The sequence below is a fragment of the Microcaecilia unicolor genome, chromosome 8 (assembly GCF_901765095.1).
Source record: "Microcaecilia unicolor chromosome 8, aMicUni1.1, whole genome shotgun sequence".
NCBI classification, from domain to species: Eukaryota; Metazoa; Chordata; class Amphibia; order Gymnophiona; family Siphonopidae; genus Microcaecilia; species Microcaecilia unicolor.
The window spans coordinates 28,316,924-28,343,075 of NC_044038.1; the positions used below are offsets into that span (position 1 = coordinate 28,316,924).

Here is a 26,152-nt window from a genome sequence, read left to right on the forward strand (position 1 = left end):
TGCTGTACACTACCATGTGAAGCAACCTGGGTTCTATTTCCAACTCACATCTTGCACTCCCTGGGTCAGTTGAAGCTGTTTATGTTAGGGGGGCACAGCTCATAATCCACGGGGGAAGTGAACGTTAGTCATTGTAAAATAATGATAGCTTATCACCGGATATCAGCTTGTGATCGCAGGGTTCTGGATGGAGCCCTGATGCATGGCTTCCAGCCAAGGACTCCCACTTCAATGACTAGACCAAAGCAAGTTTGGAAGGGCTATGACATTAGGAAAACCATCTCTCGGTTCTTGCAAGTAGTTTATTGCGATTTGCTAGACCGCTCTAGCTGCCAAGGCAGAGCAGAGTGGTGTACAGGCTAAAATACATTTAAAAAATGGAAAAGGAAAGGAACGCCATTAAAAAAACAGGAAAGATATCCCATCACACAAAGACAGAGGGAGAATCAGCACACAGAGACTGACAGACACTGAATATGCTAAAAAAAAAAAAAAAATTCTCAAGCCGGAGAAAACCACTGGCTATGCTAGCTCGCAAAGGCTTGTCTAAAGAGTCAGGCTTTTACATGGGAGAACTTGTGACTGGATTCCAGGCCTAGTCCAGTCTGAAAGAGCAGAACAAACAGATCAAAAAGGATTCTGTTTATAAGAATATGCTGGGTCTAATAATGGGGCCCTTTTACTAAATTGCTCTAATATTTGTCCTTAGCACAGCTTAACATGGGAATTTCTTGTGCGCTGACAGCAAAAGTAGTGTGGAGTTTTTGAGGTCTTTTTCATATTGACTTTTTCAGGTCATGTGTTAATATTGCCATTAGTGTGTGAAACCTGAAATAACTTAACACAGGAAGACTTAGCGCCTCCTATTTAGACAGGACTAAATGTTTACGTTATGTCTGTGTAACCAGTTAGCACATGCTAATCAAAATGCGCTAGCTGGTTAACACACATGTCCATTCCCCTCTTATCCCATGCCAACTCCCAAAAATATTTTAGTAAAATTTGTAGCACACGGTTTAGCGCGTGAAAACAGGGAAACTGCTACAAAATATTTTAACGCGTTGATGCGATAACTTGTTCTCACGCGCTAACTGAATGTTAAGGGCTTAACTCACTTTAGTAAAAGGGCTCCAATATTTTGATCAGTTAGTGAAGATGTTCTTAGGAGTAGACTGTGTTTTAGATGAAAAGAAATAAAGGTCAACAAACAATTTTTGTAGGTAATTTAGGTGTTTATTGGACCAGAAGCGTAGCCAGGTTGAGGACGCGGGAGAGCGGAGAGCTTAATTTAAATGTGACAGATTGTGTCAAAAATAGGTGCTGGCGCCATTGGAAGTCTGCTCCCCTGGTATGCCTCTATATTGGACCTACTTAATTAATTAATTTGTTACATTTGTATCCCACATTTTCCCACCTATTTGTAGGCTCAATGTGGCTTACATAGTACCTGAGAGGCGTTTGCAGACTCCGGTGTGAACAAATACATAGTGATGTTGTTGTAAGATAAAGTTCATCTGGTACAGCCACATTAGGGCATCGTATAACGGAAGAGTTGTGTTATGTCCGTTACGTACTTTAGTTTTGTTGTGTTGCAGAGATCAGTGTTTCATCGGCAGTGCATTCAAATCACAAGGGGCATGTCAGAAGTGTGTCGGGGATGGCATTAGGGCATTCCTAACACTTGGACATTTTCCCACCATAATGGAACAAAATAAAAATGTCCGGGGCTACAGTTTAGATGTTTTAGTTTAGACCTGTTATCATGAATAAGTCAGAAAAAAGTTCCCTAAATGACCAGATAACCACTGGAGGGATTCAGGCAAGAATCCCCTTACTCCCCCAGTTATCAGTGGCCTAGTATGTCTAAATCTAGGCGCAGGGATTTACACCAAGCTTCCATTGGTGTAAATGGATGTGCGTAGATTTAGGCGCTGAAATATGAACTAAGCATATTCTATAATCAGCGCCTAAATCTAGGCACCCGATTATAGAATACGCTTGGCACTGATTTCAGCACCGATTTTTCTTTTTTTAGGTGCCATATTTAGAATCTCCTCCATAGCGCCCTTATGCACATAAGTGGAAATTCTACATAAGGCGCCTAAAAAATCCATGCGGTAAACATTTCCACCTAAGCGTATTTTATAAGCGACACCTAGATTTAGGCGCGGTATGTAGAATATGATTAGTTGATATCCCAGTGCCTAAAACTACACACGTCCGTTCACCCAAATGAAAACATGGCGTAAATCTTTGCACATAATTACGGACATAAATTTTGGAACACCCATGAGATGCCTATTTCCCTGCCTATAACACCACCCCTTTTTGTCTGCATGCATTAAAATTTAGGCGATCTGCATTACAGAATATGCTTAGAGATTTGTGCGCATAAATTCTAATTATTGTTTGCCAAGTACTGTTAACAACGCCAATTGGCTTATTAAGCCAGTTACACGCGCTGTTATAGAATCCGCTTGGATTTTGGCGCGGAACACTAGGCGCTCTACATAGAATCCTGGGGATAAATGTCCATTTTCTCGGCACTTTGGCGCACAAAGCGCATGTTAACTGCAGGTGCCCAATTATAGAAATGCCCTTTATGGGGGTAATTTCAGTACAGGGCAAGTAACTTAGGCAGTAGGATGCCGCATGCTAAGCGTAAATTCTCTTATCAGCAATTATGCATGTAACTGCTGTAAGACGTATTGACACACGTGGCGCTTACCCCATGTGAGCGGCTGGTGTAGATGTCCATGACTGAATGTTGTTGTGACGCGCCTGTCGCTATTCTATAACTGTAGCACAGAAGTGCTGGGCCCCCCTCCCCCCTGGATCTGCCCATGCCCCTCCCATGTCAATAACTCCCTAGCAGTTACACAGTTATAGAACTGTAACTAGGGCAGTTATGCACTTAACTGCCAATTATAGCTGATTATTGGAAGTTAGTGCATAACAGGCACTATTCTGTAATCTGCATGCACAAGATATATGCACTATAAAACTTATCCATATAAAGTTATATTGATAATGAATATTTTCCTATATAATAATTCTCACCTCCAACATTCTGAGGCTGCCTGGAACCATTGTTTCCGCTGGAGGTGGTGTCCCTCATGTAGTAGATAATAGTGACGTCACACAACCCACACCAGATTGGCCAGTAGAAGGGAGAGGGGCGGAGCCACAATACAGGGAGCAGCGAATCAGCACAACACTGGGAATGCACAGCAGCAGGAACAGAAGCCTCTCTCACACAGTCACTCTCACATACACTCTCTCAAACATACACAGAAGAAAACCTTGCTAGCGCCCGTTTCCTTTCAAACAGAAACAGGCCTTTTTTACTAGTATCTTTATAAAGTTGATAGTGTCAGGCTGAATATTTGCTTCAGTCGTTTAGTATATTTCACATATTGAAGAAATCGTATAGATGAGCATTTTTAACAATATCTTATTGCATTTCTAATTTCCTATATCAGGCTTGTTAAAGTTTGCTGATGACGTTGGTATGGGCGGAACAAGCACAAAGACTATATCTCTGGGTCAGGGCCAAGGACCAATAGCAGCAAAAATGATTAATCAAGCAATTGCAGAAGGAACATGGGTAGTGTTACAAAACTGCCATCTTGCCACCAGCTGGATGCCTGCTTTGGAGAAAATATGTGAAGAAGTGATAGTGCCTGAGAAAACAAATGAAAAGTTCAGGTGGATTGCTATCAATATCTCTTCTCCTTCTAATCAGTTAATTCACATATCTAGTTTACTCACACCTGCTAGCTGCTAAACTCTGTGTGACACATATTTATCTGCTCTCTGGCCAAGATAAAATTTCAGTTTATTAATATTTGCAGATTAACATGGTTTAGCAATATATCTTGTTTATTGAACTAAATGAAGACAGATCTATACATATAAAACTCACCCTCAACGTTCTATTGGCTGCTGACGTCACTGAAGCCAAGGTTCGTATGTTCAAAGCTCTGGGCCCCGCCCTCGCATGAAACATTATGACGTTGAGGGCGGAGCCGATTCTCACCTCCAACGTTCTACTCAGGCCACAAACTCTGGATTTCCACACTGTAGCTGTGCTCCGCCCTCACGTCAAAACGCGATGACGTCGAGGGCGGGGCACGAAAACCGCCACCCACATATAGCTACAACGGAAACGACAGCGGTGCACGCCACGAACCAGGTAAAACCGCGACGACCCATGCAGCCATGAAACCCTTGCTAGCGCCCGTTTCATTACTCTCAGAAACGGGCCTTTGTTTACTAGTGTTTACTACTACTACTACTTAACATTTCTAGAGCACTACTAGGGTTACGCAGCGCTGTACAGTTTAACAAAGAAGGACAGTCCCTGCTCAAAGGAGCTTACAATCTAAAGGACGAAATGTCAAGTTGGGGCAGTCAAGATTTCCTGAATAGAGGTGTAGTGGTTAGGTACCGATTTAGGGGGACGCTAAGCCATCATTAGCCAGTTAGCGTGCACAACGCGCCAGCTAACACTTCCATGTGCATGACACACCCCCTCCAAAAATATTTTTAGAAAATAGCTAATGTGTGAGTTAGTGTGAACCTAACATGCAAAATACTGCAAAATATTTAAGACGCATTTCGCAGTAACCTGATTTTCACGAGCTAAGTGTACATTAGGGCTTGATACCCTTAAGTACAAGTGCTCCACAGTTATTAAATGACCCCTGTGATGGAGTTAAAAAGTACAGGCAGAGCTGACAGTTACTTAGAATGAAACATCATCTAAGCACATGATCTAAGTATAATGAACTCGTATTCATTTGGAAAACACACCTTTTTCTATTCACATAATAACCTTACATGTCACCACCTTTTACTTCTATTATACTGAATTATTGTTATGCTAGTAATACAGTGATGGTTCCTTTCAGCACCTTGCATTTGTTGAAAGGCTTTCATTTCTAATCCTGACTCTCTCATGTTGATTGGCAGTATTATTATTATTTTAGACTATGGTTGACTAGTTATCCATCAGAACAATTTCCAGTCAGCATCCTTCAGAATGGCGTAAAAATGACCAATGAACCACCGAAAGGACTTCGAGCAAATCTTATACGTTCCTACCTCAATGACCCAATCTCAGATCCAGCATTCTTTAACAGCTGCCAAAAACCAGAAATGTGGCAAAAATTACTGTTTGGACTTTGCTTTTTCCATGCATTGATACAAGAAAGAAGAAACTATGGTCCTTTGGGTAAGAAAATAATAGGCAACTTTTGCGAAATAAGTATCCTCTTGTGCAAAATTCAAGGGTTTACTTCTGACATATAAATCAGAACTTTATAGCATGTTTTCTTAAAATTTGGTGTCAACAACTTGGCAAGCATCCATATTAAATGTCTTCCTTAGGTGAATGTAGCAGTAGCGTTGCCAGAAAGCAATTTTTGGGTGGGCCAGCAGGTTGGATGGGTGGGCACCCATGCTCTGTCCCTACCCCATTCCATGCTGGACCTCTACCTTACTCCCCACATGGTCCACATCTCTCTCCTTTCCCTTCAGCCATCCCCTGCATATCCAGCACCTATCCCAGCCCCCCCTTCTACATGTCCAGCACCTCACCTCCCCTTTCCCGCCACCCTCCCCCCGCTCGTATATACAGCTCCTCTCCCCTTCCCCCCTGCAAATCCAGCACCTCTCCATCTCCCCTTCCCTGCAACCTCCTCCCTGCAAGTCCAGTGCCTCCTCACCTCACAGTCTCCGTGTCCTACCCCCGCTGCAGCGCTTGCAATTTGCTATCGTCGGCGCTGCCTGACACAGCTGAGAGACGCGGCACAACGTCCTGCTCCGGGGCCTTCCCTCTGCCATGCTAATTCAACTTCCTGTTTATGCAGGGCAGAACGCGCGCGGCAGAAGGAAGGTCCTGGAGTAGGACGTCATGCTGCATCTGTCAGCTGTGGCAGCGCGCCAACGATAGCAAATTGCAAGCGCTGCCACGGGGGTGGAAAATGGAGACTGTGAGGTGAGGCAGCGCTGATAGCGTTAAAGGGAAGCGCTATGGTGGGGGTGGGAGAGGGTGTGAGGAGACATGTTGGTGACGGAGGTGTTGGGAGTCTTCTCTGGATGGGCCTGAGCCCAAACTGGGCAGGCCTGGGCGCATCCAAGCCCACCCGTAGCTACGCCCCTGGAATGTAGGCATATCAATGTGTTTGCCTACAATGTGCTGTGCATAAATCATTGTTTAGGTATAATTTACATTCTGAAATGTTACTTGGACCACAATGCACTCTTGTTCTTTCTGTTGAACAGGCTGGAATATCCCATATGAATTTAATGAATCTGATCTTCGAATCAGTATGAGACAGATCCAGATGTTTTTGAATGAATATGAAGAAGTACCATTTGAAGCACTGACATACCTAACAGGTATAAAAATATCTTAAATAATGTGAATTCATTGTGTCTACCTCATTCAGCATTTCGTAAAGGTCAATTCAATTTCATGAGATAAATTCTAGTCTGAGAGGATTCCAGTCCCTCTTCATCAGCTTATGATCCTATATTTGACAAACCAAGATATTTTTCTTTCAGGGGCCCTTTTTGCTGAGCGCCAATCCGGAACTACCGCCATGGTAGTTCCCCCTACGTTCCTACCCATAACCTCCGCTCTCAAGACAAATCCCTCCTTTCAGTACCCTTCTCCACCACCGCCAACTCCAGGCTCCACCCATTCTGCCTCACCTCACCCCATGCTTGGAATAAACTCCCTGAGCCCATTCGCCAGGCCCCCTCCCTGCCCATCTTCAAATCCTTGCTCAAAGCCCACCTCTTCAGTGTCACCTTCGGCACCTAACCACCACACCTCTATTCAGGAAATCGAGACTGCCCCAACTTGACATTTCGTCCTTTAGATTGTAAGCTCCATTGAGCAGGGACTGTCCTTCTTTGTTAAACTGTACAGCGCTGTGTAACCCTAGTAGCGCTCTAGAAATGTTAAGTAGTAGTAGTATTAGTAAAAGGGGACCTCAGTGTGCGTCAAAAATACACGCTGACGCTAGTGCAGGCCCCCTTTTTCTGCAGCTTAGTAAAAGGACCCCTTAGTTCACTCTGTTTGGTTTGTGTAGAATAAGAATATTCTGCTTTGAAATGTAACTTTAACCTATGTTGCCATTTCCCCCTAACATCTCACTTTCCTGGTCTCTCATTTACAGTCCCCTAATTTTGTTAAGGGTGAGTTTTCCTGTAAGATTTCCCATATGCATAATCATACTTGCGCTAATTTCTCTCAAGTTTTTTGAAAAATGGCTAGAATTCCTGTGTTTGCTGAGTTTTAAAGATAACACCAAATTAAATGTTGCTTGGAAATTTAAAATCTTTCTTGAGTTAAAAAATCAGTGCAGACAGTAGTTTGGCAGTGGATGAAGGCTACTTAGCCTTTTGCACTGAGGGGCCAATGCACAAAGCTACTGTGAGGAGCAGAACATAGTTAATGAAAGGTAGCCTAGTAGTTAGTGCAGTGGCTTGAGAACCTGGGTGTCTGGGTTTGATTCCCACTGCAGCTCCTTGTGACTCTGGGCAAGTCACTTAACCCTCCATTGCCCCAGATACAAAATAAGTACCTGTATTTAATATGTAAACCAACAGAAAGGTGGTATATCAAGTCCCCATCTCCTTTCCATTTCCCTTTCACTTAGGCATGCACATTATTAGGCCAGCGATACAGAAACATGTGTGGGGCTTAGCTTGCATGGTAGACATCAGCACACAGTATGTTAAAATAAATATTACAAGAGCATGGAAAGTTCATAGATATTTATTCTCCATTTCAAAAGGAGACTAACCCCTGGATTGTATATAGGTCGCCAAAGTTGGGCATCCATATTTGGGACACGTAGGGCACATGCCAGCACAAATGAACTAAGTTAAACAAGGTGTCAACAATCAATTATTGGCATTAATTGGCATTAATTTGCATTTTCACATGGATCTGCCTGTGCACTATTCTATAAAACTGCACGCTAAGTTGTCTCATGTGCAACCCAAAAGGGAGCGTCGTGACCATGATAGGGATATTCCAAAAGGTTTGGCACAGGATTATAGAATACCGGGGTTATGCACCCAATTTACACCAGGCTTCAGCAGACATAAATCCTCATGCCCAAAGTTGGGTGTTGGGGATCCTCGCTAACTACTATTCTATACAGGCCACTCAGCGCATAGCCTGGATATTTTCTGGCACCTAAATTTGAGTGCCATTTACTGAATCTGGCCCTCAATCTCTGTGTCCTAAAAGATCAATTTTGGGAGTTACACCTGATACCAAGCACGTTTACGATTTGTTAAACAGCTGCTAATGAGCAACATTCCACTACAGAGATAAGGGGGTTGTCATCCCCCCCCCAAGTCCCCCATATGCCAAACTGGCAAGAAAATAGTGTTGGGATAATAACCAGTTATGTTTCTAAGGTCGCAAAGATAACTGGCTTTGAACCTGATAATTTTTCTTACATTTATTTTTCTAAAATGGATGATTTTGCTGAATGCACCCAGCACACAAGCATCCATTTCTCCTTATTCACATTGGAAATAATAATCCGAATCATGTTATCTGATGCTAAGGCCCACCTTGGGGGTCAGCAACCAAGAACAAGATCTAGGTGTCGTTTTAGATAATATGCTGAAATGTTTTGCTCAATGTGCAGCGGCAGCCAAAAATAAGCAAACAGGATGCTAGGAATTATTAGGAAAGGGATGGTAATATGACCAAAAATACCATAATGCCTCTGTATCGCTCCATGGTGTGATCTCACCTTGAGCATTGTGTTCAGTTCTGGTTGCCGTATCTCAAAAAAGATATAACGGAATTAGAAAAGGTTCAAAGAAGAGCGACTAAAATGATAAAGGGGATGGAACCCTTCTCATATGAGGAAAGGCTAAAGAGGTTAGGGCTCTTCAGCTTGGAAAAGAGATGGATGAGGGGAGATATGATTGAGGTCTACAAAATCCTGAGTGGTGTAGAACGAGTAGAAGTAAATCAATTTTTTACTCGTTCCAAAAGTACAAGGACTAGGGGACACTCAAGGAAGTTACATGGAAATACTTTTAAAACAAATAGGAGGAAATATTTTTTCATTCAACGAATGGTTAAGCTCTGGAACTCTTTGCCGGAGGATGTAGTAACAGCGGTTAGCGTTTCTGGCTTTAAAAAAGGTTTGGACAAGTTCCTTGAAGAAAAGTCCATAATCTGCTATTGAGACAGACATGGGGAAGCAACTGCTTGCCCTGGGATTGGTGGAGTGGAATGTTGCCACGATTTGGGTTTCTGCCAGGTACTGGTGACCTGGCTGGGCCACTGTTTGGAAACAGGATACTGGGCTAGATGGACCATTGGTCTGACCCAGTAGGGCTACTCTTATATTCTTAGAACAGGCTCTGCGTCGGCAGATTCTGTTCTAAAGTACTGGTGAAACCTGAGACGCCCTGACCTGCATGTCTCAATTCCTACTTCCACAACCTATTTAAATCGGTTAAGCGGCACAGCATGGGTGGGGTGTAGCTATGCTCCAAAAGTATAGAATACTATAATTTATGCGTATTTATTAGCAATCTCTGTGCAAGCATTGATACCAAGCATTCCCTCCCACTCTCCTTCCCTTTCACCTATCATATCCTTGTCTACTGTCCCTATTCTAGTTCATTACGTTCTTTTCACATGTCCTTTGTAATGCCTTTCATAATGTAAGTAGTTATGATCATCACAATTTATAATACTGTTCCTACATTTCCTTGTTTTTACTGTATTCTTTACCATGTAAGATGCTTTCTTTTACTATGGACCTGCTGTATGTGGGAAAGGGCGGGGTACAAATGTAATAAATAAATAAATACCAGCTCTTTGGCTGACGCAAGCCGCTTTGCCTAACTTATACATGTCTAGATGTCTGCTGTTCTCTAAAGGAAAGAAATGCCTCCTTTCCTTGATAGAATAGGCTCCAGATTGGCACCTCTTTTTTAGAATTGCCTTCTCAGTGGCTGAATTTTCCTGCTAAATATATAATTTTTATACCTGCCCTTGCTGTACCCCAAACCAGACCCCTTTGTAAAAAGTATAACTTTGTCAGTTTTATAAATAAAAGAGGAATTACTTTTATACAGCACATATGTTCCTGGTTCTTCATAAGTGATTATGAATATCGCCTCAAGGTTATTTGTGACACTCTTGCAATCATGATGGCATCCCAAGACTCAGAGGACCTGCAAGACAGCTGCTTAAAACATTTCAGTTATAAAGTTTTCAAAGGGAAATTTTAAATCGAGAAGAACAGAGTATTATTGTTTTTATAGGACCCATGCAATTATGTCTAATTTATTTGATAACTGGTCAGACTGAATGTGATACTGCTTTAAATAGGTGAATGTAACTATGGTGGCAGAGTGACAGATGACAAAGATCGGCGTCTCCTCCTATCACTTCTGTCCATATTCTATAATAAAGATATAGAACAGGAGAAGTACATGGTTTCAGCTGGGGACATCTATTACATTCCATCACATGGCCCATATCAGGTAAAGAAATGTTAAAACACTGGATAGATGCATAATAAACACTTAGAACAACACAGTGAAACTAAATGTGTATTGTAAGCCACATTGAGCCTGCAAAGAGGTGGGAAATGTGGGATACAAATGCAATAAATAAACAAATAAATAAATGTCTTTTTTTTCCAGTCTTATATTGATTATTTGAGAAGCTTACCACTTATAACCCATCCTGAAGTCTTCGGGCTGCATGAGAATGCCGACATCACAAAAGATAACCAAGAGACAAACCAGCTGTTTGACGGGGTGCTGTTGACTCTACCAAGGCAAACATCTGGAAGTGGCAAGTCTCCACAGGTAAAACAAAATATAGAATAGAAACAAACATACAGTATACAATTTTTCACGTAGATTTTCTAGGTTATAAGCTGAAACTTTAAGGAGATAGTTTTCAAAGCCATATACACGCCTAAAATAGTGCTTTATGCGTGGAAATAGTTTGTTATAAATTTGTGTAGACTTTAATGGAATAATTTCAGGACCAGGCTTGTAGAATAACCTTTTATGTCCAGTAGCAGATGAACATAAATAGGTGCAAAGCTTTTATGGCCTTAAATGGAGGAGATTTGCCATTTGGTGTGGCAGGAAGGCTCTAGATCCTTTTTGCACAAAAACAATTTGAATATCTTCTTGTTTCAACTTGTTTTATTAAATGTTGAAAATATAAACATCATAATCAGAGATAAACAGTATTTCCTAACAAGAGGAATGTATCAATATAAAAATTAGTCTCTCAATGATTAAAGTTTCAAACACAGGGCCTCTTTTATCAAGCAGTGCTAACGTTTCCTGCGCGGCAATGCCGATTGGGCTTTGTCGGCATTACTGCACTGGGGACCGCTAGCACGGTCCAACCCAGTACGGCTACTCTTATGTTCTTATGACATTTCGTCAGCTAAAGAAGAGACGTTTCAGTGAACCTCGGAGAGATTTGGGGCAAGTTTGCAGCCAGCTGCGCGCAACAGAATCCTCAACCAATAAAGACGCTATCCATCGTTTGTTTTGGACTTTATGTTCATCTCCTGCAGTGAGGGGAGGGGGGGTAGCGGTTGTTAGTTCTGTTTGATAACATTATGTTGTATGGTTGTTATCTTCCTTTTGCAGTGTTGCTGATGTAGGGTGCGGATTTTGCTGGGATACTTGTTTTGACTGCTTAATTTGCTAATAAAAATGATTTAAACATAAACATGTGTTTGAAAAGGGCCTCTCATGGTGGAGAGTGGGCGCGGAAACATTGACTAGCTAGCGCGTATACTTGACGCATGCTAACTCTGACTCAAGGGTTCATCTGGATCTGAACTGGCTAATGCAGAGCTAACACAGGAGTGCTTAGCACCTCTGAAACAGGAGGCAGTAAATGCTCCCAGGTTTACTCTGTGCAGCATCAGTGCACGACTGCAATAAAATATATTTTAAATCCACACACCCCCTCCGCCAAGTACTGTGTTAAATCTAGCTGTAACACACATTAAGCCTATATTTTAGTGCATTTTAGTAAAAGGGTCCTTAAAGTTGGGATGGGGTATTTTGGGGTTAAGATAACGATAGTTCTAAATCCTTTGTATTAGTCAGCTGCTAGGTTCAGGTTTTTATGTTACTATGGCATACAGTTATATTAATATTATAATTTATCTGTTCGGCTTTTTTTTCACCTGCTTCAAATCTGTTTGATGGAAGGTCCCATTTTAAATGAAATTAAATTTGCCGGCCCACAGGTACTAAGAACTTGCAATCATCACAAGCTCTCTGAAAATTACTCTCCAAATAAACAATATCCTTCTTACATTATTTCAGGAAGTTGTTCAAGAATTGGCTGGCGATATCCTTTCCAAATTACCAAATGATTTTGACCTAGAAATGGTGATGATGCAATATCCAGTGCTCTATGAGGAATCCATGAACACTGTCCTCAGACAGGAACTTATCAGATTCAACAGGTATGTTCTACTTTGCAGGATTAGAAAGAAGCTATTAAAAAAAACTGTAGTGAAACTAGAAAACGCTGAGGACTTCAAGAACATGTTTACCATGACAGTGTGATTATTGATCAGCAGTTTTCCTCATCATTATACTGAGCATTTTTAACTTGCTTGGTATTATATTACATACTGTGGAGTGTAACACCTTGGTTTTAATTGTACAAAAATCTACTTTCTACCCTTAATTCTGCAAATGCTAGTCAAGGACATGCTTATTATTACCTTTTATTTAGAATTTCTAATTCCATTGTAAACTACCTAAAGCAGTGGCGTTCCTAGGGGGGGGGGGGGGGCGGTGGGTGCGGTCCACCCCGGGTGCACGCCGCTGGGGGGGTGCCGCGCACGTCTGTCCTCCGTTGTTCCATGCTTCTTCTCTGCCCCGGAACAGGTTACTTCCTGTTCCGGGGCAGAGAAGAAGCATGAAACAACGGAGGACAGGCGCGTGCGGCACCCCCCCCCCCAGCGGTGTGCACCCGGCGGGGGGGTCCTTTCGCCGGGGGGGGTCCGCGCTGCATCGGGGGGGGGGGGGCGCTGCACCTGGGGGGGCGGGGCGCATCGGCGATCCGCCCCGGGTGCCAGCCCCCCCAGGAACGCCTCTGGCCTAAAGGTACATTGTGCGCTATGGTAGTATATCAAGTGCTCTAAAATAAATAAACTTCTCTTTCATGTAATAAAATTTCCATTTGGATCAGTTTTGTTCCAAAGAGAATAAGTTTATAGCAAGACTTTGTTTTTTTTAAGTTTACAGAATTGATGCCAGCATTTTCTAGTATAGGATTTTTTTTTGTTTAATATTGTCTTGCAATTCAATATATTTCTTTAGATGTTCCTGAAGTGAAAACAAAGGGGTTATGTCTACTAAAGTGTGCCAGTAAATGGGCTTAGCACATGCTATTGTGGAACTTCCCACACGCTAAGCCCATTTCTAGTGTGCCCAGGAAATAGGGCATTTTCAAGTATTTCTTTTTCAGGTCACAGTAGAGCACATTACATGAAAAAATTTGATGTGGGAGCTCTTACTTCCTGCTGGATCACAAATAAGTCTTTTGTACCTAGCCAGCCACTCCTCGTTTGGATTTCTCATTCAACCTGTTGAATCTTTTTGTTATCTAGGAGTCACAATTGACTTCCATCTAACTTTTACGAAACACATAGCTTCTTTTATTAAATGTTCCTTCTGTGTATTACAACTGCAAACACTTAGGGACCCTTTTACTAAGCCGCGTAAGCACCTACACACGCCAAATTGGAGTTACTGTCCAGTTACCGTGTGGCTCTTGCAGTAATTTCAATTTTGGGATTCGTCCACTACGCGCGTCTAAAAAATATTGTTTATTTTCTGGATTCTTTACTGCTAGGTCAATGGCTGGTGGTAAGGTTTCAGACCCACAGCAATTTAGATTTTGTCGCATGTCCATTTTCAGCAAAAAAAAAAAAAAAGGCCTTTTTTACAGGTGCTCTAAAGAATGGATCGGCGCGCACCCAAAACCCACGCCTACACTACTGCAAGCCATTTTTCAGCGTGCTTTTGTAAAAAGACCCCTTAGATCATACTTCAGTGAGGATAGTTTTCACAGTCTTATTTTTCTCTCTTGTAATTTCCAAATTAGATTACTGTAACATTATTTTTTCTGGCCTTCCTCAATCTTTTCTTAAAAAGTTACAGTCAGTTCATCTTTGCCATGCCAAAAAATACGACCTGTGAATCCACGTACGTTGTATATGGGATAATATGCCCTTGCAATAAGTAGTACATAGGACGTACGAAGAGACAGATTAAATTCCGTTTTACAGAACACAAAAGTAGATTATACAAGCAAGTACTATCTGCTCCATTGGTGAAGCATTGTGTTGAGAATAATCATCAATTTACTCATCTGAAATGGTTGATTATTGACCAAGTGATTTGTTCCATCAGAGGGGGTGATATGGACCAAATTTTAAATAGGAAACAGCAGTATTGGATATTTGAATTGGGAACGATGGCTCCTCGTGGATTGAATGATTTGATTGAATGGAATATACTCATTTAAATTAGCAGGCTGTTATTCTATTTATTATAATTAGCACCTGTTTGATGACATCATTTCCTGCCGGGGAACATTGAAATATCCTCAGTTTTTGTAGTATGAGAAAAATTATGGTGGAGAGGCACTCTTCCATACTTGTGGAAGATAGTAAAAATCATCATATACAGAGTTCCTGAAGAAGAATTTCGAAACCCTGCAGAGTCGGACTCGTTATGACTTTTTCCTAAGCAGACGGAAGGAGAGGTCGAAAAAAGCGAAAAAAAGATTGAGATCCCGTGGAATTAGCCTAGTAGGATTGTGTGGTAGTGAGGCTTCTATAGAGCTGGTAAAGGACATAAGAACTTTTTCCCAGTTGGATTATGATATACAGACAATTGTGGCCACTGCCAGTAACGGAGATATATTTGCTGGCGAGCATGGTGAGCTTTGAAGCTTCTATCAAACATTGAAATGGAGACAGATGGTTAGTAAGGACTGCTCCACTGAGGATCTTTTGAACCACTCGAACGTTAAGTGCCCTTTGTTTTTGATTAAATATGCTCATGATAGTACAGATTTGAGAGTATTTAGACTATAGAATTTAGAATAGAAAGATTAGTGCACATTTTTATTTTTGGATGTGCATGAGGTTTTATTGGAGAAAATGATAGGATTAATTTACTCAGTTCTGAGATTTGTGAGGTATATATTTGCACATTTGATAAGATCTGATTGGAACACGGGTGTGTTTTCAAAAAATTAAAAAAAAAAAAAAAGACACCTATGAAAAGTTCTATGATTGAGAAATTTGTCCACCCTTAGAGGCATCACGTTTTATCGTGGGGCCTCGTTTTGTGTGAATTTACTACTCTGAGAACGTCTCTACTTAAAAAATTAGTGCATTTTTTAGTTCTATCAGTACTCTGGGATATATACCATCTGGTCCAGGTGATTTGCTATTCTTTATCAAATTGTCCATTACAATTTGCTTCAGCAACAGCAATTTGCTTCAGTTTCTCTGACTCATCAATATTATGGTTTAAATTTATTTATTGAAATTTTAATTACACAAGTCAAATACACTTGGTAGGAAATACAGAGAAAAACAAGTTACAGGAAATTACAAGTACAATTACCAGACTTACAATCAATACGGAATTAAATTATACACTCTTCCTTAGACCCCTAATAAACATTGGAGGGGAGGTGTTAAGCAAATAAGGAGAAATTCACCACAATATTTAATAAATCGACATAGCCTGATAACCAATTAATATTCTCTTAGCTGACTGTTGTTAATTCCCTTGAACGGCTGTTTAGCCTTTTCTGGTCCAAGAAAACCTGCAACTGAGACAGTTCTAGAAAAATATACTTATTCCCTAAATAGGTTATTCTACATTTACAGGGGTATGCCAACATAGATGTAGCCCCAATGGCTCTTGTTTCGTTTCGCAATTTTAGGAATTTCTTCCTTCGTTCTTGCGTTGACTTAGCGACATCTGGATAAATCCATATTTTCTGGCCATGAAACAATTTTGAAGAATTTTTAAAGTATAATTTCAGCACATGGTTCAGATCTTGTTCAAAAACAAATTGAGCAAAGTTCCACGACAAATTATCTCAACATTAGAATCTTCTAGGAAAGCAGTCAAATTTTGAGGTTCCTGCACTTCTCTTTGACCATTTATTGGTAACATTATATCTAGATCCCTTTTTTGAGGAATATAATAAACCTTATTACAAGGAGGTATATTAGAAGATGGGATCTGTAATACTTCTTGTAAATACATTTTAAATAGGTCATTTGAATTTATTAAAGACGATCTTGTAAAGTTTAGGAGTCTCAAATTTAATCGTCTATTATAGTTTTCCATTTGCTCAATTTTACGATGGATTTTAAATTTATCTTCTATTAAAGCTCCAACTGAGGACTTGATATCATTTATTTCCGTTTTAAATTGCTGAGCTTGATTAGCGAAGTCTGTTTTTACTTGCTCCATTGAAGCTTCTATCTTTTCAATTTGATGAACTTCATTTGTAGACTTTGTTACCACCGCAGTCAGGTCTTGGACAGCTTTCCAAACAGCTGTTAAAGTTATTTCTCCTTGTGCTTTTCCGGACAACAAGTCTTCCCCAGAGGTGATTTGCCAAGCGGGAACCAGCCTGTAGCGCCTTCCGCACAAAGCGAGCTCCCATCATCCCCGGGTTTGGCGGGGCAAGGAGGAGGATCCAGCTCCGGCAGTGTGAGGGACACCTCCAGTCCAGAAAGCCCCAACGCTCCTTCGTCAGGGCTCTGCAGCAGACTTACCAATCCGGTATCATGTGGTAGACTCTGTGTGAATCGATCCAGGGTTTGCTGTGTCGGAGAGGACGTTATAGCCAACGGCAACTGACTTCTAACCGTCCCTTTTCTCTTTGTATGTGGCATAATTTGAGGAAAGCGGTAACAGTGTTCCTGGATGCATTCACAACAGATTCAGGCCGCCATCTTGACACGCCTGACTCATCAATATTAAATGTCATTTCTGGCACTGATGTTTCCCTCGCTTTTTCTTCAGTGCAGATCAAAGCATTCATTTAGTCTCTCCCTTATGGCCTTGTCTTCTCCAAGTTCCCCTTTTACCCCTCAGTCATAGCAGTCCAGCTGATTCTTTTACCAGCTTCTTGCTTCTAATATACCTAAAAAAGATTTTATGATGTGTTTTTGCCTCCAATGCAATCTTCTTTTCAAAGTCTCTCTTTGCCTTCCTTATTAGTGCTTTGCATTTGACTTGCCATTTCTTATCCTTTTCCTATTATTTTCAGTTGGCTCCTTCTATTTTCTGTCTGCAGCGCTTCCACACAGAGGTGAGAGGCGCTGTCAGGTCAGTGCAGGGGGCCCGATACAGAGGGGAGCGGCGGCGGGGATGGGGGGCAGGGTGGAGGTTGGTTCACGCGATGTTCGTTTCCAGATGGCAGCAGTGGCGGCGTCCGACAGTCCGGCTCCGTTTCCCTCTCTGTTCCACCCTCTGACATCATGATGTCTTGACACGAGAGCGGGACAGAGAGGGAAGTCTGTACTGCGCATTTGCAGGTGAGTTGGTCACTTGCCATTTATATGTTTGATGTTCTTCTAGCTCTAGTAACTTCCTTCACCTCACTTTTTAACTATGCTGGCCTTCATAGCTCCTCGCATCCTTTGCTACCCTGCTTGTGCCCTGTATTCTGGGCAGCTCTTACTCCTTGCTATCTTTCATTTGTAAATCTTGGCCTTTAGTGATTCTTGGATGAACCTGACCTCTCTATTCCATGCAGTGTGACATTCTTTCATGTCACCTGTTAAGCCCCAATGTAATATGCAGTTCTGTAGAGAGGTGTTTTATTAGCTATGCAAGTCCATTTATCCCGTTATTTCCCATGGAGGTGCCTTGTCCCCCAGCTTTTGTGATAATCCTTATTATTTTGCTTGATAGCCATCCTACTGCCAAATTTCAGCTTTAATCACAATCAAATTAGGGTGATAGGTGATTCCATTCCCCCCAGGTTAATAAGACACAGAAATGTATCTGTAGTGTACTGGGATCAGGTCATTACTTACAAACGATGTAATGGATTATTTACTCTGGCAGCAGACTAGAAATCCAATAGCAGATTTCCAGAGGTTTATCTAATTGCAACATTTCTTTTAATTTTTTTAGGCTTACAGAAGTTGTTCGAAGCAGCTTAATTAATTTAGGAAAAGCCATCAGAGGGCAAGTTTTGATGTCTTCAGAATTAGAGAATGTTTTCAGCAGTATGCTTGTGGGCAAAGTACCGTCTATGTGGGCTGCTAAATCTTACCCATCACTGAAGCCAATGGGCAGTTATGTGTCGGACCTCCTTTCACGACTGCAGTTCTTACAGGTACCAAAGATCATAGGTCTACAATAATAGTCCTCTCAAAACTGAAAAAATATTATAAAAATATCAAAATTTTTTATTAAAATTATCAACTAGAAGCAAGTATAAGGTGCTCTTGAGAAGCAGCAGATCTATGATGATGCCAGTGCTTGAAATCTTACAGCAAACACGATAGCATATGAGTTTCACTGCTGAAGATCCAGCTTCTTTAATTGGATCTGGTATTGGTCTGGGATGTGTTTTGATTGAATCTTTTATAAAGACAACAGAATCTGATCCAGTAGTGCTCAAATGCCAGCATCTACTGTACATTTACCGGTGCTGTTTGCTGGTATTAATATGTGTGTGTAATCTACGCATGTACCTGTGTAATTTATATAAAATGCAAACATACTTCATAATTATGCCTCTCCCTTCCATCCAAAATGTGTCTCTGAGAAGGCGCATATATAGTGTGCGTCTAAGTACATATGATCCTGTAGACATGTTTACATATACAAGTGTAAATGGCGGCTAAGGTTTATACAAGGCTTTTTCTGCATGTAAAACCGGCTTTAAGTGCAGAAAAGCTTTTATAAAATTATCCCTAAATGTCTATAAATATATGCAAAACATCACAGTATATAATTCATCCCTCATACACTGCAAAAGAAAATGTATTTTTGTATTTTGTAACAGAGAAAAAAAAAGTTTATATTGTGTTTAAAGACATACTAGGTCAAACTAAAGGTCCATCAAGCCCAGTATCCTGTTTCCAGCAATGGCCAATATAGAAAGCAGATAAATCCCACGCTGCCTGCCCCCAAGGATAAGCAGTGACTTTCCCTATCTACCTGGTTAATAACTGTTTATTGTCCTTTTCTCCAGGAACTTGTCCACACTATTTTTTTTTAAAGCCCAGTTACACTTACTGCTTTTACTAAGTCCTCTGGCAGCAAATTCTAGAGCTTCGTAAGGTTATCAATAGAAATCAAACAAAATAAAACATGGAAAAGAAAATAAGATGATACCTTTTTTATTGGACATAACTTAATACATTTCTTGATTAGCTTTCGAAGGTTGCCCTTCTTCCTCAGATCGGAAATAAGCAAATGTGCTAGCTGACAGTGTTTATAAGTGAAAACATTCAAGCATTACTGTGACAGTCTGACAGGGTGGGAGGAGGGGGGTGGGTAGGAAGTATGCATGGGGACATCAAAGCATATCATTGATATTCTAACAGGATGGGTGTGGATAGGTGAGGGGAGGGTGATCAACAGAGACATACAGCTTTATGGTTTATAATGGGCTAGGAACCCCAGATCCTTGTTAAGTCCTTTCTGTTGGGTGTTAAAATATTCAATCATTCTGACTTCAAAGGTCTTACGTTCTTGTATGGTTTTAAGGTTACCTTTGAGGATTCTCACTGTGAAATCACTGGTACAGTGTCCTGGTCCTGTAAAATGTTGACCAACAGGCGTGGAAACCCTGCTGGCACCAGTATTGTTCATATGATGTCTATGTAAATTGAATCTTTTCTTAAGCATCTGGCCTGTTTCTCCAATATAGCATCCTTCGTTACATTTTTTATACTGAATGATATATACCACATTGGAAGATGAGCAAGTGAAAGATCCCTTTATGTTGAATATCTTTCCTTTGTGGATGACTTTGGGGTCCTGTGAAATATTTTGGCATAGTTTGCAACTGGATAAATTACAGGGAAGTGTGCCCTTCTGTTCCTTTTCAGTCTGTGAAGGAAGTTTACTTCTGATTAGCTTGTGTTTTAAATTGGGTGGCTGTCGGAAGGCCAGTACTGGTGGGGATGGGAATATCTCTTTCAGTAATTCATCCTCCTGAAGTATAGGTTGTAGATCTCTTATGATTTTCCTCAGTTTTTCCAGCTCTGGATTGTATGTCACTACAAGCGGGATTCTGTCTGTGGATTTTTTCTTTTTGTACTGTAGCAGATTCTCCCTGGGTGTTTTGATGGAGGAGGCAATATTCTTGGAGATTATTTTGGGGTTGTAGCCCTTCTGTTTGAAAGATTCAGTCAGGGTTTTAAGGTGTCTGTCTCTGTCCCCTGGGTCAGAGCAGATACGGTGGTATCTTGTGGCTTGGCTGTAAATGATGGATCTTTTTGTATGTGAAGGATGGAAGCTGGAGTTGTGGAAGTAGCTACATCTGTGGGTTTCTTGTATATAGATGTTTGTATACAGCCATCACTGATTGAGACCGTGGTGTCCAAAAAAATTGACTTTTTCTGGGGAGTAGTCAATTTTGAATCTGATTGTAGGATGGTATGTATTGAATGCAGAATAAAATTGTTTCAGAGTTTCTTCACCCTCCGTCCAAATCATAAAACAAGACAAGATTCAATTTACATAGACATCATATGAACAATACTGGTGCCAGCAGGGTTCCCACGCCTGTTGGTCAACATTTTACAGGACCAGGACACTGTACCAGTGATTTCACAGTGAGAATCCTCAAAGGTAACTTTAAAACCATACAAGAACGTAAGACCTTTGAAGTCAGAATGATTGAATATTTTAACACCCAACAGAAAGGACTTAACAAGGATCTGGGGTTCCTAGCCCATTATAAACCATAAAGCTGTATGTCTCTGTTGATCACCCTCCCCTCACCTATCCACACCCACCCTGTTAGAATATCAATGATATGCTTTGATGTCCCCATGCATACTTCCTACCCACCCCCCTCCTCCCACCCTGTCAGACTGTCACAGTAATGCTTGAATGTTTTCACTTATATACACTGTCAGCTAGCACATTTGCTTATTTCCGATCTGAGGAAGAAGGGCAACCTTCGAAAGCTAATCAAGAAATGTATTAAGTTATGTCCAATAAAAAAGGTATCATCTTATTTTCTTTTCCATGTTTTATTTTGTTTGATTTCTATTGATAACCTTAAGAGTGGACTAACACGGCTACCACACTCCTCTACTTAGAGCTTCGTAAGAAATACATGGACCAGAAAATAGAAAGCTGCTAGGTGTGTCCTCAAAGTGTCACATTTTGATAGAGCCGCTCCATTATTATGCAAGCTGCACTGGCTGCCCATTAAAGCCAGGATTGTTTTTAAATTCTGCGTTTTTGTATTTTATATATTATATGGCACGACACCGGATTACGTGCAGCCCTTAATAATTATTCCCCTACGCAATATAACCTCTGGCTCTAGGGACTACCTTAGACTTCATCTTCCAGATTGCAAGAGAGTGCGTTGTAAGTCAGTGCACACCACAGACTTTAGATACCAGGGTGCTAAGTGGTGGAACTCACTGTCAATGGCAATCAAGAGTCACCCTGATTACTTGGTATTTTGCAAAAGATTGAAAACTTTCCTCTTGAGGTTTCTTCCCATCGATGGAGTGCATTAGATTGTAACTGGTCATCAAGGGTTTATTATTTAGTTCTTATTTATGCTACTCTGCTCTTACTTGATATTTTGGTTATGGAATTGTAAACCTTGCCTGTCATTTTATTTATTGTAAGCAATACTGAACTCGAGTATGTTCGGGATAATGTGGGGTATAAATGTCAAATAAAGAAAAATCAAATTTACGTGCAATTCTATTCAGGAATTGGAAATTATCACACTATTACAGAAAATCTCCAAGTAAAACACGTGCTGAGACCTGCCCTGAATTACTTTGTGGTGGTTATAGTTTTTAGAAGAATACAAATTGAAAAAAATATATATTTTAGGAACACAAGTTACATTTTTTTTCTTTTCTAGTCTGTGCTAAATATACTTTAAATATTCCTTTAAACACAGGACTGGATAGACCACGGACCACCCAAAGTATTTTGGCTATCGGGATTCTACTTTACTCAGTCCTTCTTGACAGGTGTATCTCAGAATTTTGCCAGAAAATACACTATCCCAATTGATCATATTGGATTTGAATTTGAGGTAAGATACATGGTTATTTCTCTAAATATATGCAAATACCATAATTCAGTTCATATGACATGAAATCTTCAAAAATGAAGCAATCGATTATAGATAATGCATTCTGCAAAGTTAAATTATCTATAATTGGTTGCTTCATTTTCGAACTGAATGATGGTACTTGCATATATTTAGAAACCATTGTTTTGAGTACCACATTTCTCTGGACTGACACGATTTAAAGAAATGTTACTCTTTGACTCTTGCTAGTCAAGTTACAACTGTGCATTAACTGCATGATGCAATGCAGTTAACTACTTGTCCTGAGATGGAATTGGCCTTTGCATTAACTGTATGGCATAGCAACCCCCCTCCCATTTCTTGCTAGCTGTTTAATGCTGGAATTACCATGCACTGTTCTTATCTGTTAGTGCAGGCCTATGCCACTAACACGTGATAATTATCAGGTTAAATGCTAATGCAGCGTAGTAAATAGGCCCCATAATGCTTTCGTTAATTTAAAAAGCGTTAAGAATTGACTTTTTAAATCTCAAGCATTGATTTTTGCCTTACAGTAACTAACGGGCCCTTTTTCTAAAGCTTGATGTGTGCTAGTTGTTATGGGGGCCCTTTTACTAAGCAGGGCTAAAAAAGTGGCTGGCGCTATTGTTAGCGTGTGGGGTTCCTGCAGGCTGTGGCCACTTTTAGCAAGGTGGTAAAATGGCCACGCGCTAATTTCCCAATTAGCACATGGTCATTACCGCAGGAGCCCTGCCACCTGCTTTGTAGGCACTATAGGCTCCCGCGTTAAACCCGTGGTAATCAGGCTGTGCGCGTCAATGTGCCCACACTACCTGATTAGCGCAGGACACACCTACTCACCACCCATAGACACTTCCAGTGCTGAAAAATACTAATTTTAGCATCGCTGATCAGTACACTACTGCGGGTTGCCTCAGCATGTTCTGCAGCACGGTAGGCAGCTTAGTAAAAGGACCCCTATGTGTCCTATCTTATACCTATGGGCCATATGGCACTTAGAGCATGCTAATGTCCATTAGTGCAGGTTACACTTTACTAAAAGGACCCCTAAGAGACTGACATCCATTTGCCTTTTCAAACATGACAATATGTGAAACAAGACTGGAAATTTTTGTCTTAGTTATTTGCAAAAACAAACACAAATTTCTAAAGAATTATATAATTCATTAAAAATTTCCACAAAGGTAAATTTCTCCCAGAAATTTGTGCAATCTATTGAGATTCGTAGTTGTTAGGCTCTACTGCATACAAAGTGGAGTATAAATTTTAACCGGTCAATAGTCAGTGGTTTTTCAAACGCTGACCACCATGGGCAGAATTAGGCTCCTATATTCAATGCTGGGTTGTGCCCGGCCCTGGCACTGAATATTGGCATCAGGCCACTGGCTCTTATGCGGGTCCCAGCTGAATATTGAATGGGACCCACATTAGTGGGGTGTGCATGTTCCCCCTTCCAAACCCCACCATCACCAGCTCCAATCCCTCCCCCTCAAAGTTAGAGGAGGCCTCCCTGGTGGTCCAGTGGGGCAATGGGGGGGGGGGGCAGGAGTGAACCCCACTCGCTTCTGCTCTTATTTGGCTCCATAGTAGAAATGGTCACAGCAACCTCTTGCAAGACTCCCACTCAGGATCTAATCAAAGATGAAAAGGACCTGTGAAAGAGGAGAAATTCTTGAGTGGGATCTACCTCGTGGCTCTAGGCACATGCCTAGTAGCAAATATGGCCCTTGGCATAGTCTGTAAAGAAGCAGATTTATTGCAATTTAAAGGTGTAGTTATTAACGTAAGCTACCATTAAGAGGTAACATTTTACCACTAACTTGTGCTATTTTAGAACCGGTTCCATTGTATGCAACAAACCCTAGTTACTGATAGCTGGAACTAACAGTAAAATAACACATCTTAATCGTAGTCCACATTGGTAATTTGCCCCCTTAATGGTAAAATATTTCCTGACGCAGACTGGACTAACTCAAGTGCTTGAATCATTTTAGGTAACAAAACAGGAAAGCAGTATGGACAGCTCACCTGAAGATGGTGCATACGTGAAAGGACTTTTCTTGGAAGGTGCACGGTGGGACAGGCAAACAATGCTGATTGGGGAATCTCTTCCAAAAATTCTTTATGACCCTTTGCCTATAATTTGGCTGAAACCTGGAGAAAGCTCAAAATTTTTGCATGAGAATGTCTACTTCTGCCCTGTTTATAAGACAAGTGCAAGAAGAGGGACCCTTTCAACAACTGGCCATTCAACAAACTATGTGCTCCCAATAGAACTCCCTACAGACCTGCCTGAGAAACACTGGATAAATCGTGGTGTTGCAGCTCTGTGCCAGCTGGATGACTAAATGGACATTAGTCTGTCAAATCTGCTTTCTTTTACTCATATTTACTATTCTATTCAGCTGATCTTGAATGAATTATTTTCTTCCATGTACATTCATTGTACAGTTCCAAAATGAATTTATACATTTGGAAAAAGAAATTCAGGGTGGAAGATAGATCAGATCAAAAAGATCAGAAAACTTGTCTTTTGTTTTATTATGTTTGTGTTTTCTAATTCAAAATTATAAAAAAAAAAAATACAGAAAACTGTAATGAAAAGCTTTAAATAAAGTATTCTTCTCTTCAGCAGTGGACATAGCATTGGTGAAAAATAATGCAGTTTTCTTATCTTGGTTCAATAAGAATCTACCATTTTGAGTCTCTTTCAAGAAAGGCAATATTAATTTATTTGTGTACATTAAAACAATGGAAATTTCTGTGGAGTAAGTAGCCTGGTAGCACACTTCTGCAGACCTTATCATATTAGATGGGATAAGAAATGGATTTCTTATATTATGCAATTTTATACTGTATGGACTGTTGCTCTGTTACATTTTACTGTTGCCCCTATCTGTTAAATTTTCTTTGAATTGTATGTAAAAATTGAAAAGTAAAAACTGTACGACTCTGTGTTCTGATTTTCGACTAAATATAACAGTGCCAACAGGATACTTCTGATTAAAAAATGTTTTTGGGTATGCACATTTTATCAGTGAAATTAATTGCATTTCTTTGGTTAGAAAGAAACTATGCAGAAGAAAGTGTAGAATGACCATATATATTTCAATGTTATTTAATATACCACCTTTAAAGAAATATCTAAGCACTTTACAATACTTAAGAACACATGGTGAAAAGGGAAAGATAGATACAAAAGGATGCCCAGCTTACAATAAAATACATTTCATGCAAACGCTAGAATAATCATAGTAAATGGAGCCGATACCAAGCTATTCAGCTCATGCTTTCTGCAGTGTAGTACATTACCTGATGTATGTGGGCTATTATTACTTTTTTTTTTTTTAATGCAAAGTTGCTCTGCTGACAACAGGAACATGTGGAAATTGTCAGAGAAAGGTAACATAATAAATGAAAGCAGATGGACCTGTATGGTTCATCCAGTCTGCCCAACAACATAAACTCATAACATGAAGGTATGATGTGATAATACAGATGCATAGTTAATATTGATTTGTCCTTGTCATTTTGTTAGGGCACACTCTGTAAAAGTCTGCCCGGCAGTGGCCTTGTTCTCCAACTACTGAATCTGTCATCGAAGCCCCACTCCTGTCCAGCCATGATCAGGGAGTAGACCTTAGGCTTTGCTTACCAATTACTGGAATTGCCATCTAAGCACCACTAAGTTAATTTTGTTCCATTCTCTTTCCATACAGGATTTCTTAATATTTATCCCACACATTTTTGAATTCTGTTACTGTTTTT

General features: G+C 40.6%; 1 protein-coding gene across 1 annotated transcript in view; it reads left to right on the top strand.

The window, feature by feature from the left end:
• The window catches only part of DNAH3 (dynein axonemal heavy chain 3), a 232,988-nt gene extending 208,019 nt beyond the window's left edge, over positions 1 to 24,969 (top strand). The window contains exons 53-61 of the mRNA XM_030212342.1: positions 3,483 to 3,708; positions 4,992 to 5,236; positions 6,289 to 6,405; positions 10,391 to 10,545; positions 10,708 to 10,875; positions 12,373 to 12,515; positions 18,244 to 18,448; positions 22,226 to 22,363; positions 24,379 to 24,969. Coding sequence (XP_030068202.1) covers positions 3,483 to 3,708; positions 4,992 to 5,236; positions 6,289 to 6,405; positions 10,391 to 10,545; positions 10,708 to 10,875; positions 12,373 to 12,515; positions 18,244 to 18,448; positions 22,226 to 22,363; positions 24,379 to 24,732 — 1,751 coding nt within the window. The 3' untranslated portion in view covers positions 24,733 to 24,969. The remainder of the gene's footprint in view (positions 1 to 3,482; positions 3,709 to 4,991; positions 5,237 to 6,288; positions 6,406 to 10,390; positions 10,546 to 10,707; positions 10,876 to 12,372; positions 12,516 to 18,243; positions 18,449 to 22,225; positions 22,364 to 24,378) is intronic.
• The last annotated feature ends 1,183 nt before the right edge of the window (positions 24,970 to 26,152 follow it).